The sequence below is a fragment of the Lissotriton vulgaris genome, chromosome 3_2, assembly GCF_964263255.1.
Source record: "Lissotriton vulgaris chromosome 3_2, aLisVul1.2, whole genome shotgun sequence".
Taxonomy (NCBI): domain Eukaryota; kingdom Metazoa; phylum Chordata; class Amphibia; order Caudata; family Salamandridae; genus Lissotriton; species Lissotriton vulgaris.
The window spans coordinates 246393749-246410700 of NC_141690.1; the positions used below are offsets into that span (position 1 = coordinate 246393749).

The window sequence follows — 16952 nt, forward strand, 5'->3', positions numbered from 1 at the left end:
GGGGACGGCGAAGAGCCTTCCCTGGAAAATGCCGGTGAAAATACCGATGAAAAGGCAACAACACGGTGCCCTGTCTCCGGGGAGGAACACACCAACAAATGACAGACCTCTGGAGAAGAAGGGACCTCAGGAGACGAATCCAGAACCAGACGCCGACGCAGCTCCAAAGTAGGCCTCAGTGGCGCCAGGCCGACTCCTGCCACCACATGCTCTCCGGGAGAATGGGTGAGACTGACGCCGGAGCGGCGAAGCGCAATGCCGAAAAGGTGCCAGCTCGACCTCAGATGAGGCAGCCGACCGCGTCAAGGACCGAGAGGGACTCGGAAAGGGGTTCCAGGTCCCGGACTCCACTGGAGCTGGGGAGGAAGGCTCCTGGTGCCGAACCGGCGCCGGCTCGACCTCTAGTGAGGCAGCCAGCTGCTCAGAGGGTCGAGGAGTCCCGGCGATCACCTGAGACACCACAGATAGCCCCGTAGGGATTTGCGGCGAGGCAGGCACATTAGGCGCCGAGGAGGGGAGCCCCGAAAGACTACACCTCGACGACGCCACTCTCCTATGACCTGAAGACAAAACCTTAGGTGCCAGAGCAGCCGGCGACTCCGCGGAAGTCCCCGCGCAAAGCAAGGGATCCACAGACATCACAGGAGGTGGAGGAAGGGCCAAAGAAGCCTGCAGCCCCGCACTGTAGGCTGTCATTTGGGCCCTAGTTGTCTCTGTGCCGGGAAACGGCAGTAGGGAAGTGACGGGTTCGGGTGCCTGTCCCAGGGGGAGTTGGCGCCCACTGCAGAAGAGGACAGGGCTTTGGAGACAAACTGAAAGACCCACCAGCCGGTGAGCCACGTCCAAAGGGCCGCGGCAACAGGCGATTCCGCAAACTAAACCGGCAGCTCCTTGCCTCCGGGGTAGGGGACCGACATCGACCTGGACAAGCGCGCCGACAGCAACTTCATCCGGCGCTCCTGTCTTGAATTAGGCTTAAGGTGCTGACAGGCGTAGCAACTTTCCGAGTCGTGGTGCTCACCCAGGCACCACATGCAAATTGGGTGAGGGTCCGTCGCCGACATAGGACGTGCACAGGAGGTACACGTCTTAAAGCCCGAAGGCATTTGCACACTGTTCCACGTAACGCCAAAGGGTGAAAAAGAAGAGAAGGCATGAAAAAAAGCCAGGACACAATCCGGATCCGCGTTGAACGCGGAAAGAGAAAAAACTGACAGGCGCGCCAAGGTGGGACTTATGTATCCTTGCTGACATCACGAACACGGACGACGGAGTCACATGGTGCCGTTCCCCCGGCGCGCAGAAGTGCTGTGGAAGAAAAGTTTTCCGGATCCAGTCTCAAGCCTGGGAATAATTATACGTTAAGGAATCTGCAGCTAGTAGTCTCTATCAGATATATGTCTCCTACAGAAACATTGTCAAAGAAGGTAAGTAACTTGTTCATCTGAAAGAGACTATTACTTATAGATTCCTTACCTTAAAATAGATACCCCAGTCATACCATCCCCGGAGGTGGGACTGCGAACTAAGCTCACACCAGGAAGTCCTGGAGAACAGAACGGCCAAAAAACCCTTCTCCCCAGAAATGGCTGTCTAGGCAGTAATACTTAGTAAATGTGTGCAGGGATGCCCACGTGGCAGCCTGGTAGATGTCAACCAGCGGAAATCCACATCCCAAAGCAGTAGTAGCTGCTATCGCCCGGGCAGAGTGGGCATGCAGTCCTACTGGAGGTTCCTTTTTAGCCATTTAGAGATGGTACGTTTTTGCACTGCCTGACCTTTTTTGAAGCCCATATAACCCAAGAAGTGTTGATCATCTACCCGGAAGCCTTTAGCGTGGTCAAGGTAGAAAGAAAAAGCACGTTTTGGGTCCCGATGGTGGAGTCTCTCCTCCTCTTTAAAAGGGTTGCGGGAAGAAGGTGGACAATGTAATGGTCTGACCTATGTGTAAAGAGGTAACCACTTTGGGCAGGTAAGAGGGCCTAGCACACAGGACTCCTTTGTCCGGATGAACAGCAAGAAAGGGAGGTTTAGAAGACCAGGCCTGAAGCTCACTCACCCTGCAAGCAGAGGTGATGGCAAGCAAGAAAGCAGTCTTCAAAGTAAGAAGGCGAAGAGGACAATTATGAAGTGGCTATAAGGGAGCACACATAAGATAAGTGAGGACGAGATTCAAGTCCCAATGGGGCATTAGGAAAGGAGAAGGAGGAAAGAGATGAGTATTGCCCTTCAGAAATCTGTTAACAATAGGGGACTTGAAAAGAGAAGGCTGATCAGGAAGGCGAAGAAAGGCCGAAAGATAGCCTTTAAGAGTGCCCACAGCACAGTCCTGCTGGGCCAAAGAAAGAATGAAGTTAAGAACATCTGAAAGAGGGGCGGAAAGGAGATCCAGAGCCTTTGCACTTTGCTGTGCACCATGCCACAAATTTGTTCCATCTACAGGCGTATACTGTTTTAGTGGAGGGACGCCTGGCTGCCAACATGACATTACAGACTTCGGAAGTTAGGTCGAAAGCGGTCAACTGTTGCCACCCAATTTCCACGCGAGGAGGTGGAGACTGGACATGTTTGGGTGGAGATCCGTCCTCTGCTGCTGAGACAGAAGATCCTCCTGAAGAGGCAGTCTGATCGGAGGATCGATGGCCATGCTCAAGAGCTCGGGGTACCACACTCTTCATGCCCAGTCCGTAGACACAAGAATGACTTGGGCCCAGTCGCGCTTGAACTTCAATACTCTGGGCAGAAGTGGTACAGGCGGAAAGGCATACAGGAGGCCACAACTCCACTTGCGTCGAAAAGCGTTGTCGAGCGAGAGCCGCTTTGGAAACTCCAACACACAGAACTACTGACATTGCACGATCTAACCAAGGCTCTCCCCACTGCTGAAAGAGACCTTGCACCACTTTCGAGTGAAGACGCCATTCGTGATCCATCAGGCACCGGCGGCTGAGTTTGTCCGCCCTGGTGTTCAGGGAACCTGCCAGGTGTTGAACCACCAGAGATATGCCCTGATGTTCCAACTATGTGCAAAGGCGAAGAGCCTCTTGATGTAGGGTCCACTACCTCACCCCACCCTGTTTGTTGCAGTACCACATGGCAGTGGCGTTGTTTGTGAACACCTGCACTACTCTTCATTTGACAGAAGGAAGGAATGCCTTCAGTGCAAGATGAATCGCCCGGAGCTCCAGAAGGTTGATGTAGAGCCGGGACTCCACCCGAGAACAGAGCCCTCTGATCTCCAACTCTCCTATATGGCCGCCTCATCCCAGGAGGAGCACTAAGTCACAAATTTGTCCCAACTACAGGCCTATTACATTCTTTGTTGAGGGATGCCTGGTTGCCAAAAATCACATCACAGACCTCGGAAGGAGAATCAAAGGAGTTCAACTGTTGCCACTCAATCTTCATGAATAAAGGTGTAGTGCAGGTTTGGATGCAGAACCCTGCCCTGCTGTTGTCACAGGAGATCCTCCTGAAGGGGCAGTCTGATTGGAGGATAGATGCTAATAATAAGGCTTTCTGAATGGCAAACTCTATGTGCCCTGTCCAGCGCCACCAGGATGACTTGGGCCCAGTTGGTCTTGAGAACTCCGGGAAGTTGTGGTATTGGAAAGGTGTACAGGAGTCCAGAATTTCATTCTCAGCAACACGCGTCTCCTAGCAAGAGTCTCTTTGGAAACTCCAACGAGCATAACTGATGACATTGTGCGTTTTTGGAGGTGTCAATTAAATCTAGCCAAGGTTCTCCCAGTTCTTGGAAGAGACCTCTTGCCAGCTTCGGATGCAGGCTATAGTTGTGGTCCTCGAGATACCGACGACTGAGTTTGTTTGCCCTGGAGTTCAAAGATCCTGTCAGGTGCTGTACAACCAGGAAGATGACCTGAAGGTTCAGCCTAGTCTAGAGGCACAGGACCACCTGGCACAGGGGCCACAACCCCACTCTGCCCTGTTTGATTCAAAACCACATGGTGCTAGTTGTGTCTGTGAACACAACTAGCACCATCCATCAACTTCCGTTGATGGATGGGCGGAAGGCTCTCACGGCCAAGTGGATAGCAGTTTGTTCCAGAAGACTGATGTGGAGCTGAGAACACAGAGAGTCCGTCTACCACCGTACAAGTCAGAGGCCACCAAAGTCATCTGCGGCGTCCCTCAAGGATCCTCGCTGAGCCCCACCCTCTTCAACGTCTACATGAGCCCCCTCACGGCCAACACAACCTCAACATCATCTCCTACGCTGACGACACCCAGCTGATCCTCTCCCTGACCAACGACCCCGCCGCCGCCAGAGCCAACCTTCACGAAGGGATGAAAGACGTAGCCGAGTGCATGACGACCAGCCGCCTGAAACTGAACTCAGACAAGACGGAAGTCCTCATCCTGGGCTCCTCGCCCTCCGCCTGGGACGACTCCTGATGGCCCCCCGCCCTGGGACCGCACCCAAACCGACAGACCACGCACGCAACCTGGGCTTCATCCTGGACTCCTCCCTCTCCATGACCAGACAAGTCAACGCCGTCTCCGCGTCCTGTTTTAACATCCTGCGCATGCTACGGAAGATCTTCCGGTGGATCCCCACCGAGACCAGGAAGAAGGTCACCCAGGCCCTCGTCACCAGCCGTCTGGACTACGGCAACGCCCTCTACGCCGGAACCACCGCCAAGCTCCAGAAGAGACTCCAGCGGATCCAGAACGCCTCAGCCAGACTCATCCTCGACATCCCCCGACGCAGCCACATCTCCGGACATCTGAGAGACCTGCACTGGCTCCCCGTCAACAAGAGAATCACCTACCGTCTCCTCACCCACGCACACAAAGCCCTACACGACCAAGGCCCGAGCTACCTCAACAACCGCCTCAACTTCTACGCTCCCAAACGCCACCTCCGATCGACCAACCACGCCCTCGCCGCCGTCCCCCGCATCCGAAGAGCGACAACAGGAGGAAGGTCCTTCTCCAACCTGGCCGCCAAGACCTGGAACTCCCTCCCTCCCGACCTGCGCCTGACCCAAGACCACCTCTCCTTCAGGAAGAAGCTCAAGACATGGCTGTTCGAGCAGTAGCAGCAGCCCCCCCCCCCCCCCCCCCAAGCGCCTTGAGACCCTCCGGGTAAGTAGTGCGCTCTACAAATGCCTTTGATTGATTGATTGATTGATTGATTGACATTCCACTGGAGACAAGAGTTTTCGGATTTCCAGCTCTTCTAGATGGCAGCCCCAACCAAAAAGATGCATGGGTCAGCACTGCCAGCTCCAGTTGGGAAAGGGATAGTGGTCAGCCACTGACCCAATCGCAGTTTGTCCACCACTACTGCAGATCTTTTGCAGTCACCTTTAAAATCTAAACCAGGTCGGAGAGATTCCCCTGGTGCTGTGCCTACCTCGACTTCTGATACACTACAGAGCCCGCATGTGCCATTGGGCATGCTTCACCAGCAGGATACAGGATACCATCACATCCAGCAGCCTTTCAGGATTGAGGTTGAAACATTGGATCATTGCCGAATTGTCCAGGAGTCTCTGCTCCAGAGGACAGTAGCAGACTACACTGAGTGAACAATGGCTCCAATAAAACAGAGGGTCGGCGGAGGAGGAGTGTGGTGTGACTAAGGCATGTTGAAAGTAAATCCCAGCAAGTACAGAAAGTCCACCATAGTCTTAAGGTGGGTGACAACTTCCTGGAGTGCTTCATCAGCCAGTCATTGAGGTAGGTGAAGAATGGGACCCTGGTCTACATAGATGTGCTGCAACCACCACCATTACTTTCATGAACACCCGGGGGTGCTGAAAAGGCCAAAGGGGAGAACAGGGAACTGGAAATGCTCCTGGCCAACCAGGAACCACAGGTAACACCTGTAAGGTGGCAGGACGGGATATGGAAATAATGCTACCATTCAGACTCCAGGGTAGACAGAACCGGAGCCAAGGAGAGCATCTTGGATTTCTCTTTCTCAAAAAATTCATAGAGAGGGTGCAGTCATAGTATGGGGCACATCCTACTTCTGGTACTGGGCCAGCCCAATGACTCTTTTGGGGCAGCAGGGCCTGCACTGATAAAGCAGGGAGACATGGCCCTCTGTCAGCCGTACTGGGGATGGTGGTAAGGGACGAGCTGTTTCCTCTACACAATTTCAAGGATCCATTTGTTGGAAGCTATTTCACTCCATTGGAGCAGGTGGTGCCTGACCCTGCCACTAATAGGATGGTTGTAGTGGGCTCAAATAGTGGGTTGGAGGCTGCGGCAGCTGGAGCAGCAGAGGACTGTACAGTGCGATGAGTCTGATTTCAGCTACCTCTGTGAGACCTGCAACCCCAGCCCAAATACGTGTGGAAGCTTGCTAGGCTGGGGGATAAGGCTGGTATTGCGGATGTCCATAGCAGCCCAAGCCGAGGCCAAGAAAGGACAAAAGAGCTGTTGCTATGGTCCAGAGGCCAGTGATAGGACCAGGGTTCTGGTGGTGGTCCGGCTTTCACAATAAAACTGGAGGGCCGTGTCATCTCTGTAGCAAAATAGGCAGGAGCCATTGCAAGCCACACCATACAAGGATGATTGATATCCCCAGAAAACCCAGTGGACTGCAACCAGGCTTGGGTACAAAGTGCAACCTTAGAGGCCATAGCCCTCTCTAGGGAGTCCATGGTATCCATCTACACCGGATGGCAAAGCTAGCAGCGTCGCATAGTTCAGAATGGCTCTGCCCTCGTCAGTTACCATGGGCTGCAGGTGTGCAACTGAGTGCCATAAGGCAAGATAGTATCTGCCCAAGAGAATTGCAGTGTTCCCAGACAGCAAGGCCAAGCTGGTGGAAGAGCCCATTTGCTTCCCAAATGTGTCCAGCATCTTGGATTCCTATCCAGTGGGATGGAAGAGAATGCATTTGGGTTGACCATAGCCATAGAGGCGTACACCACTAAGCTCTCAGGGTAGTGCTACTGGGAGAGACCTGAGGTGGGACAATGGCGACAGGAAATCATGTCCCAGTAGTCCCTGTGCTAGGTTTAGCCCAGGCCCCCCGAAGAACATCTGTGAGGGCCTAATTGAAGCAGAGCAATGGCTCGCCAGTGCTAGTCCCTGGATGAAGCAGCTCCATCAAAAAGCTGCTCTTGACCTCAATGGCTGGCAGTTGTAGGTCAAGGATCTCTGCTATCCTATGACTCACTGTTGCATAAGAAGCGCCTTCCTCACAAACAAGGCCCAGTGGAGGAAGCATGCCAGAGTCTGGAGAGGTATCCAGGGCACTGCTATCACCCAGTTCCTCATACCAATTGTCATCCTGGTCATGGTCCTCCACCTCCGAAGAAAGAAATCTATAAAGAGATGATAAAGTCAAAGTAGGCCCAAAATCAAATGATGCACAACGCAGTTGTAGAGTCCATAGACGCTAGTGTCCTAGAGCATCAATCACACTAAGTAAGTAAAACAACCTCCAATCAAAGGACGGGCTGTCCTGTCCAGGGCTATAGTCAGCCCATATTGCGAAAGTATGAGTAACGGTACAGTTGTTCGACGAGTACATTCCAGCGCGTGCAACACTTGATTTTGGTACTACTTTGACTACCATCTCATTATAGATTTTTTTAAATATAGTTTTCCTGGACATAGCGCTGTCTACATATTTGGCGTGTCCTGTTACTGGGGCTCAGAGGGCCACACAATTACTACTAATGTCGCACCATTATTTGGATTGCTTTTCTTGCGACACTACTCAGCCTTGACAAAGTCGCCAAGACAAAACATGTGTCGGATGTTTCATCTCCTGATACTAACCTGATTGTCACTGAAGTTTGGATACTGCGACAATAACGTTTTAGATCTGCTACACTGACAGACCATCAAGGAATGATTGTGTAGTGCTCTGGATTTATCACTGTCTTATTAATATGTAAAGGAGTTTCTTTTTCATGTATATTCATATACTAGTTGTCCGGTTTATAGTTCCTTTAAACATTTGGGCACAAGTTACTTGTTTGTCACACTTATTTACTCTGTACTTTAGATGTGCAAGCTGTTCAGTTGTTACCAATGCCACCTCTTTGCTTGTTGATTCATATAGACTACAAATAAGCCACAGCACTGGTAATGTCAGATTCTTTTATCCATGTGGCACATAATAAGGGATCAACAGTTCACTGGATCATGGTTCAGATGTTTTTCCCTCATTTTAAAACAGCTTTTCCAACAACTATTGGGTGTTACCAATACAAGTTGCTGGTTTCAAACCCTGACTGAAATAAGTCTAACTGCTATTTGAGTTTTACAAGTCACCCATAAATATATGCCACATAGGTTCAGTGACAAAGGGGTGCCTGGATCTAGATTTGTTGGAATATCAAGAGCCAGGTGGACATTACATTTTCCCTTGTGTTATATCTTGGCAATCACAGGAATATTAGCTAGCTACTGGTAAGATACAGAAACATTAACAACACTAGTCAACACAATAGCAGTCGCTGGCAGCCTGAAAAGTAGTTTGCAATCATTATAGTAAGTGTATGTAAATGGTATTTGTAAAGGTATGCATTCAGGCTCCTAAAGCACACTGATAATACTTTGTAAAAATAGAACTTGTTTAGCGTCAGTTACCTTGTAACAACTCCTTTTTCTGCAAGGATAAATGCAGCACCAGGGTTTGTAGCACGAATGAGGCTCTGGAGCTGAACCAGTAGTGGGTTTGTTTGATCTGTAGTCAGAGTAGTAAATGCAACGTTGCTTACAAGTCCTATCAAAAAACAAATGGAATACACAAATGATGAAAAGGTTTTTTAAATGATGTTAAGGAGAACAACTTCAACTGTGAACAAGGAAAAATAGAATGTGGTAAAGAATCTGGCAAAAAGAAAAATAAGGTCCCTCACTGAAACATTGGCTCTAGTTATTGATTACTTTTACACTACAAATCCTGACGCCCCTCTCATATCCGATCATCTTCTCTCTTCACATAAGTGATAAAAGCCATTGTATGGTTTTGGAATTGTTAAATCTGCAATACACCCATAAGAGCATGAACGTTGCTAAAGGAAAAGAAAGCACCTTTGGAAATATGTATGCAAGACTACAAGAAGTAAAAAGGACATTTCAATCAGTTTAGAACTCTCAGCTTTTGATGAGCAAAGGACTAATGACATTAGGGAAGAAAAGGCCCATCATAGTGCACAAGAAGTTTATGAATAATGGTGTAACTAAACTTCGGCAAAAGAGCTTGCCTCAAATATTTCAGGTCTCTGACAGACTTTCAGCTATCCTGCAAAGCTTCCACAATTAAGACAATGAGAAGGGCCAAAATTGATCAGTTCAAATTCATCAACTAGATGATCATAACCATCATTCATGGTGTGAGGGTATTAATACTGCACCAGTCTAACTATAGAATTAGTCTTTGGGGAAAAGGTGACCCATTTAATTAGCTTTAAGATGGGGTACGATAAAGGGAGTTAGAATTTATAAACATCCACAATTGCTCTTTTCTACAAACTCAAACAGGAATGAAAGAACAAGTGACGTAGTTTCAGTAAAGCCTTATTTGGCAGAGACTATCTAGCCTCAGATTCCTCGCCTTAAACTATTCCCCAGGTCTCAGACTGGATCTGGAAAATGCTCAGCAGTATTTCTGTGAGGCTGTAAGGTGGTGTCGAATACCTCCTCACTGACGTCGTCCGCACCAGATGTAATGTGAGCAGTGTCTAAATAGGCACGACTGTATCTCTTGACTATTTCAGTGCTTGAAACACGGAGCCACTTCAGAAGGTATTTTGACCAGTGTGCAAATTCTAAGGCTCCGCAAGGAGGTTTTTAGTATGAAAAGTCAAGTTTGCAGAACGGAGAGGATGGAAGGGTCATTAGGGAATCTGCTGCATTATAATGTCTCTTCCAGGTAAGGAGCTACCTAAGGTAAGTAACTTGATCTTCTGTACCACAATTCTAGCTGCTGATTCCTTACCTTAGAATAGATACCAAAGTAATACCTCTCGAGAAGTGACCCTGCTAACTGGCTAAGACCAAAAAGCCCTAGATGGCGGAAAGGGTAAAGTGCCTGTAACTACAGACCTAACTGTCAAGGCAGTAGTGTAGGAGAGTAGGGTCTGCAATCCTATGGTCAACCCAGATTTTTGCTTTTTGCTTCACTGGTTTACGACTTTCCCTGGCTGTGGGCCTGCTAATCAGACCCACAGCCTAGCTGTTATCTCTCTAAATTGACACACATGTACTTTAGGTGCATTTACCAATTGGTATTGGGTCACTCTTGTAAGTCCTTGTACAGTGTAACATAGGTACCCAGGGCATAAGTGCACAAGGCCTACCAGAGGCTGCAGCATGTATTATGCCACCCCTGGCTGGCCATCTAAACAAACACAACTGGCTGGTAACACAGCTGGGGCAAGGTGGTGTAATCACCCTTTGCTGTAGATATAGTATGCCTATATCTAACCCCAAAATGGACACATACTCCTATAAGTCACTCCTATGGCAGGCCTTATCAATCCTGAAGGCGGAGTGCTTGGAATTATGTGAGCTAGTGCTCTAGCATGAGCTGAGCCTGTCTGCAGCTTTCGGAACCATATCCTTATAGCTGTTCCATGATAACGCTATACCATATACTCTTAAGTGCATTATAATCCTTGCAGTTATTGCTAACTTTGGCATAGCATTATCGAAACATGTCGTGTAAGGTGTCATACGCTTTGGAATACTACCCCCTCGCCAGTTCTGGCGACGGGGTTAGCATTCCACCCTTCTAGATGGAGAAGACATGTATTTAACTGTAACCCCGGTTAAAGTTAACCCGAGCCTCAGCATCACAAAATGGATGCTGCTGCCACAGACACAAGTCTGACCTCCTGCTGCTGGGAGTCCTTCCAGCGAGGGAGGCCTGGACAAAGGGTTTCCTGCCTGGGGAGGTGCCAGGACCACCCCAGACAGGACTTTGTGTATCCAGATAGGAAGGGCTGAAAGGAATGAGACATGCCTGGGGCACAAGGTGTCCCTGTGCATACCCCGGTTCAAACCAGTTGCTGGGGCACTCCAGCCCCAGCTCTGGCGCGAAACCGGACAAAGGATAGGGGGTGTAACCACCCCCCTTCCTGGTCCCACCCATGGGAGGGACCTAGTCGCTAGTACAGCCCCTTTAGCAGAATAAAGGTAGGAGCTGGTCCCATTCCAAATTAGATTATCCTGAACAACTTTACAAGAGGAAACTCTGGACTTAGACGTTCTGCTCCACAGAAGACTGAAGAAATCTCCCTTGTGGCCAAGGAGTGACCACCCTGCACAAGCTGGCAACATCAAGCGTCCTAGCGGTTAACTTTGTCGTCCTTCCTGCCGGAACCAGACCTCAGAGCTCGACGAAACCTGGACTCCCAGACCTCTCCGACCTGTCCCACATCTGCAGCACAGCTGAGACCCGTGGGTGTGACAAGACACGTGGGACCGGCCATCTTTGAAGAACTGCACTTCGCTTCCAGCACGACCTCTGAGGCACCCTCGAGAAAGTGCTTTGGGGATTGAGAAGCCCCAGCCCCGAGCAGCTCCTGCACCGAAGACCAGCCCTCCAGTATCCACGAGATCTGCGTGGGGCCCTTCTGCTTGATTGCTACTCGACGCGTTGTCTGGTCACTTGCCGGCTGGCTAGTGGCCTCCTAGACGACGAACCTCGAAATCTACACCGCTGGTCCGGTTGCTCCAGACTGGCCCTTGCTTCCTTCCAAAAGAGAAGCACCCCGGACCCCCATGGTCCGCACCAGACGCCATCTTCACTTGCCGCGTGGGCTCCATTTGCCAAGGCCTGTTGACTCCGATCCTGGAACAGACACCGCCGACAGCGTGAGCCTGCGTGGGACAGCTCGTGCCTCCATCCTGGTCGTCGAACACACCTCCTGGTTCACGTGGCTGCAGAGTCCATCGTCACCTCTTCACCTGATCGCGACAACATCATCTGATTCCTTCCTGGTTCCACTCCGGTCACTGGCTAGTGACTTTGAACATTGTCCCCTCTGCTTTCAGGTCTCCATCTTCTTCGATCCGCCCTTGGATCACTCCGGACATCTTCCTCCTGGTCGCCTGCAGCATCTTTCTCCAAGGCTCCATTGACTTCAATGCAGAAACCCGACACACTTTCACATCTATGCACTCGCAGGCCGTGGGTGAGGTAACGAGAGCATTTCGGTGCTCATAGGTAGATTGACTCTCCTAGTGTCCAGGTATCCTGTAGTTTCAGTCTCAACCAGTCGGAACTGTCCTTACTCACCTATTTTGTAAATTGTTCATGCCCATTGACTTTGCATTGACACTCGCGTGTGTGTTCTAACACTGCACACGCGTCCCGTGGGCCTCCTGCTCCTTACCTAAGGTTAGGGAAGTGTAGCCCCAGCGATTCTACAGCCTCTGGACATCCTCATTTCTTCTATCGTTCTACTTACCCCATTTACTTAGTATATGGTTTGTCATGCCCCTAGGGCACCATTATAATTCGTGCAACTTAAACGTATTTTTCCTAAGAGTCTTGTCATGTGCTTAGCCCTCTGATCTCATAAAGAGTTCAGAGGTGTTTGTTAGTTATAAATATATTTTTTATTTTCATAACAACCTGTGTGGTGTCCTTTCATTTGGTATTCAAGGGGTTACATGTGGTAAAACAGCTGGCTTCACATGCCAAAAGAGTTTAGCCTAAGACTGCTTTGTCCATGCTACCATTAGGATAGCTGGTCTATACGGTTGACTTACAACCAATCACCATAAGGGTTGTTTGGACTGATACAAGGTGATCACTAGAACTAGTGAGCATCATATATCAGGCCAACTTCTCACAAGTAGTGTTTGGTTAACATGTCCATGGATGCGCTCACATAGCAGCCTGACCCATGTCCAGAACAGGAACTTCACAAGCTGATGCAATGGATGATTCTCTGGTTCTGGTGGACTGAGTCCACAGGCCCCCATGGGGTTGCTTCTTGGTTAATGCATACTAGATCTTGATGCAGATTACAAACCATCTTGAAATGGTCCATTTCTACACTGTTTTCTCCTTCTTCGTTTCAGTGAACCCTACAAAGAGCTGATTACCCACCCAGTGTTCTTTGATATAGATATATATATATACATAGAATAATAGGGCCATTTTAGGGTCCAGACGGTGGAGTCTACCTTCCTCCTTAGAGGGGTGTAGCGCAGCAAAGAAAATCAGCAGCATGATATTTTGTCTGACATGGGAAGGTGTCACGATCTTCAGAAGGAAATAGGCAAAGCTTTGAAGAACCAGTTTGTCTGGGAAGAAGCTGGTGTAGGGAGGGTGAATAAAAAGAGCCTGCATCTCGCTGATCCCCCTGGCTGATGTGATGGACCACCAAGGATACTGTCTTGATCGTTCGAAGTAGTCGACGGAAGGTATGTATAGGGTTCAAAGGGGGAATACATCAAATAAGTTAAACCTAAATTAAGATCCCATTGGGGCATAACAAAAGGTTTGGGAGAAAATGTGCTAAAGACCTTTCAGAAAAGGATATCACACCGGGTGACTTATACATGGAGAATGATTCGAAGACCGTTAAAAAGCCAAGATGGCCAAAAGGCAAAATGTGCCCAGTGCAAGGCCTTGTCAGGCTAAGTCCGAACAAACAACACTTCAATGTATTTCGCAGAGCACCAAGCCATGAACTAGCTTCAACAGCAGGTGCATACAGTTTTTTTGTTGACAGACAACTGGCTGCCAAAATGACCTCACACACATCAGGAGGAAGATCGAAGACTCTCAACTGTCGCCGCTCAATCTCCAAGCATGAAGGTTTGGGTGTAGGACCCTTCCCAGTTGCTGCACTCGGAGATCGTCCCGGAAGGGCAGCCTGATTGGAGGACAGATGCCCTTAACCTGAAGTTCTGCACACCACATTTTCTTTGCCCAATCCGGAGCCGACATAATTACTTGGACCAAGTTGGTTCTGATCTTTTTCAGAACTCTGGGGAGAAGAAGTAATGATGGGATGGTATATAGAAGTCCAGAAATCCAGACTAGATGGAATGGGTCTCCGAGCGAGAGTCAGTTTGTGAACTCAAAAGCGCAGAAATGCCGACATTGAGCATTCTCTGCAGTGGCAAATACATCTGGTCAACGTTCTCCCCAGTCCTGAATAAACCTTGAGCCACCTCCGCATGAAGTCGTCATCTGTAGTATGTGAAGCATCGACAGCTGAGTTCATCTGCCCGGCATTGAAAGATCCCGACAGGTGCTGCACGACCAGAAAAATGTACTGACGTTATAGCCATGTCCAGAGGCGCAGTATCACATGGCAGTCGTAATGTCTGTGAACACCTGGACCAGATTTCCTTTGATGGAGGGCAGAAAAGCTTTCAATGTCAAGCGAATTACCCATCAGATTGACATGGAGACAAGTCTCGACCAGAGGCCTCTGATCTCCACCTCTCCCAGATGGCTGCCCCAGCCTAGAAGCGAAAAATCGGTCACCAAAATACAGTCCTTTAGCCACCACTGCAGATATACCGTAATCCCCTATGAAATGTGGACCATGTTGGAGAGATTCCCCTAATGCTGTGCCCACTGGGACTTCAGACCCCACTGCAGAGCCCGCATATTCAATCTGCCACCAATGAAGCAATGGCCCTGCCCAGTGAGTCTGCTATGTACAGCCTGCATCTGGTGGGGTGCTGGGTGAGGAAAACTGTCACCTAAGAACAGGACAGTGGTGACGTGCAATTGTCCTGTGCACGGGGGGGTGCCTTTGCAGGACTTGGCTCAGGTCTTCAAGGGCTTCCTTGAGGGCAGTAGAGGTTCCGTCTGAAACATCTCCATCAAGACATTTGTCTTAACTTCCACAGAGGCTAGCTAAAGGTCGAGGACCTCGGCCGCCATCCTTACTATCATAGCAAATGATGTTCTCTCCTCCATTGCCACACTAGGAGGGGACACCAGGTCAGTTTTTAGTGAGGTGTCCAGGCCACTGGAATGAGCTAGATGCTCATTCCCCTTATCATCTAATTGGGCCAAAGGGTCTTCCTGGAGATAAGGGTAGTCACAAGGATCCTCAGATCCACCTCAGTCAAACTCCCCACAAAGCTTGTAAAAGAAAGGAGGGACTGTCTCTGACCTGGACAGTCAGTGGCGATGTCGAGCCACGCTAGTTCAGCTCCATATCGAAGTCGGGAAAGACTATGGGCTTAGTGCCATGGGGCCGAACGCCTGCAAAGGTTTTGGTTTGTGACCGGAGTAAGTCCGGATCCAGGAATAGATCCAGAGGGCCTGATTGGCACAGAGGGCGAACACGCCTGTGGAAATGCAGTTTGGGTACCTCCTTTGCCCATGAACCCCAAAGGCGCTCCAGAGGGGGCATGCTGCTCTAATATGAGGTGCATGGCCTTCTAAAGCTCTTTGAATTGGTCGTGGATCCAAGAAATTCATGGGAGCGCAGCAAGGACCCATGCTCAGGCTCAGTAGGAGAAGTGCAGGAGCGGGGCCTCGACTTGTGAGGTCTTTCCAGCACCCAGATCAGCAAATGTGGTGATACTTCCGACCCACAAAGTGGTACCACGGAGTCTCACAACCGTCCATTGCACACTTCCTTTTTTATATATAGGTCCAAGTTTTCACTGTACATCATAAAGTAATCTGTCAAAGTTACAGAGTAGTGCGGTACAAAAGGGGGTGGTGATGGACGGAGCATCTGAACCAATCAAACACTCACACCCAGTCAACAGATCTGAGTTTGATCCATCTCCGTTCTTTAGCCCACTCTGCCACCCCAGTTCAGACATGGCCATATGCAAATCAGTCTGACCCTGTGCCTCACGGGAACAGTCCAGCCCGAACTGCCAAGCCGTGCCTTCCCTGGACCGGAAACAAGCAAGCCGGACTGAAGACGGCTGGAATGCCAGAAACCGGTCCTCCGAAGCTTGTTTCCGGTCCGGGGAAGGCATGGCTTGGCAGTTCGGGCTGGACTGTTCCCATGAGGCACAGGGTCAGACTGATTTGCATATGGCCATGTCTGAACTGGGGTGGCAGAGTGGGCTAAAGAACGGTGATGGATTAAACCCTGATCTGTTGACTGGGTGTGAGTGTTTGATTGGTTTAGATGCTCCGTCCATCACCACCCCCTTTTGTACCCCAAAGTTACAGAGTACAGCAACCCATTCAGAAGCACCAATATTCACATTTGAAATCCCTACACTTGGAAGAGTATAGCCTTGATGAAGTCGCAGGATTATGCCCGAATTGCGACGAAACACGTGTTGGCTGTGACTGAAATCAACAAAATAAAGCCTGAAAAGAAAGAACCAAAAGGAATTGTTTATATTGTGTTTGAAATCATTGTGTTTGCACGTTAAACAGGGAAACCTTGACAAAACGTAACGTGTGCTTGGGAGTGAAATTCATGTTTATAAAGCTTTTGCTTTTGTTTTGTGGAGTGGAGTGGAGTGGTTCTCCACACCTTTGAGCACCGTTGACATAATTTTTAGAACTTACAATTTGTGCAAATCTGCCAAGTTGCGCCGAAATCCCTATACTTAATACCAGGTAACTTAGGATTGACGTTCACAAAATACTTCGCCTTCAGGCTAGAGATTTTCGATATTACTCAAAATATTGAGACAGTATCCACCAAAAGGGGGTTTTAGAAGAGCAAATATGTTATATAAAACTTTAGTTGACACAAGCAGTGATCGGTGATCATGCTTATTAGTATTTAATACAATCCCAATCAAATATCAAGCTTAAATTCAAAGTACGAAAAAACTCAGTGGAACAAACGATGCAGGGGAGGATTATATCCCCACATGACATTGTTTATGAGTGGTATTTTTAATTCACTTTTAATACAAAGAGGGAACATATTTCTTCACTGTTTTTCCAACCAATACACAGAAAACAATGCACAATATTGACCCACCTTGTGAACACTGGTCCAGGAATTTTGGAAAAAGAAACCTAATAGGAAATAAAATACAATGGT

At 49.2% G+C, this 16952-nt stretch overlaps 1 protein-coding gene across 1 annotated transcript in view; it reads right to left on the bottom strand.

Moving 5' to 3' along the window:
• DNAAF9 (dynein axonemal assembly factor 9) overlaps positions 1-16952 on the bottom strand; it is an 816325-nt gene that overhangs the window by 177357 nt on the left and 622016 nt on the right. Inside the window, exons 29-30 of the mRNA XM_086964303.1 lie at positions 16890-16927; positions 8584-8719 (exon numbers count right to left, since the gene is read on the bottom strand). Coding sequence (XP_086820429.1) covers positions 8584-8719; positions 16890-16927 — 174 coding nt within the window. The remainder of the gene's footprint in view (positions 1-8583; positions 8720-16889; positions 16928-16952) is intronic.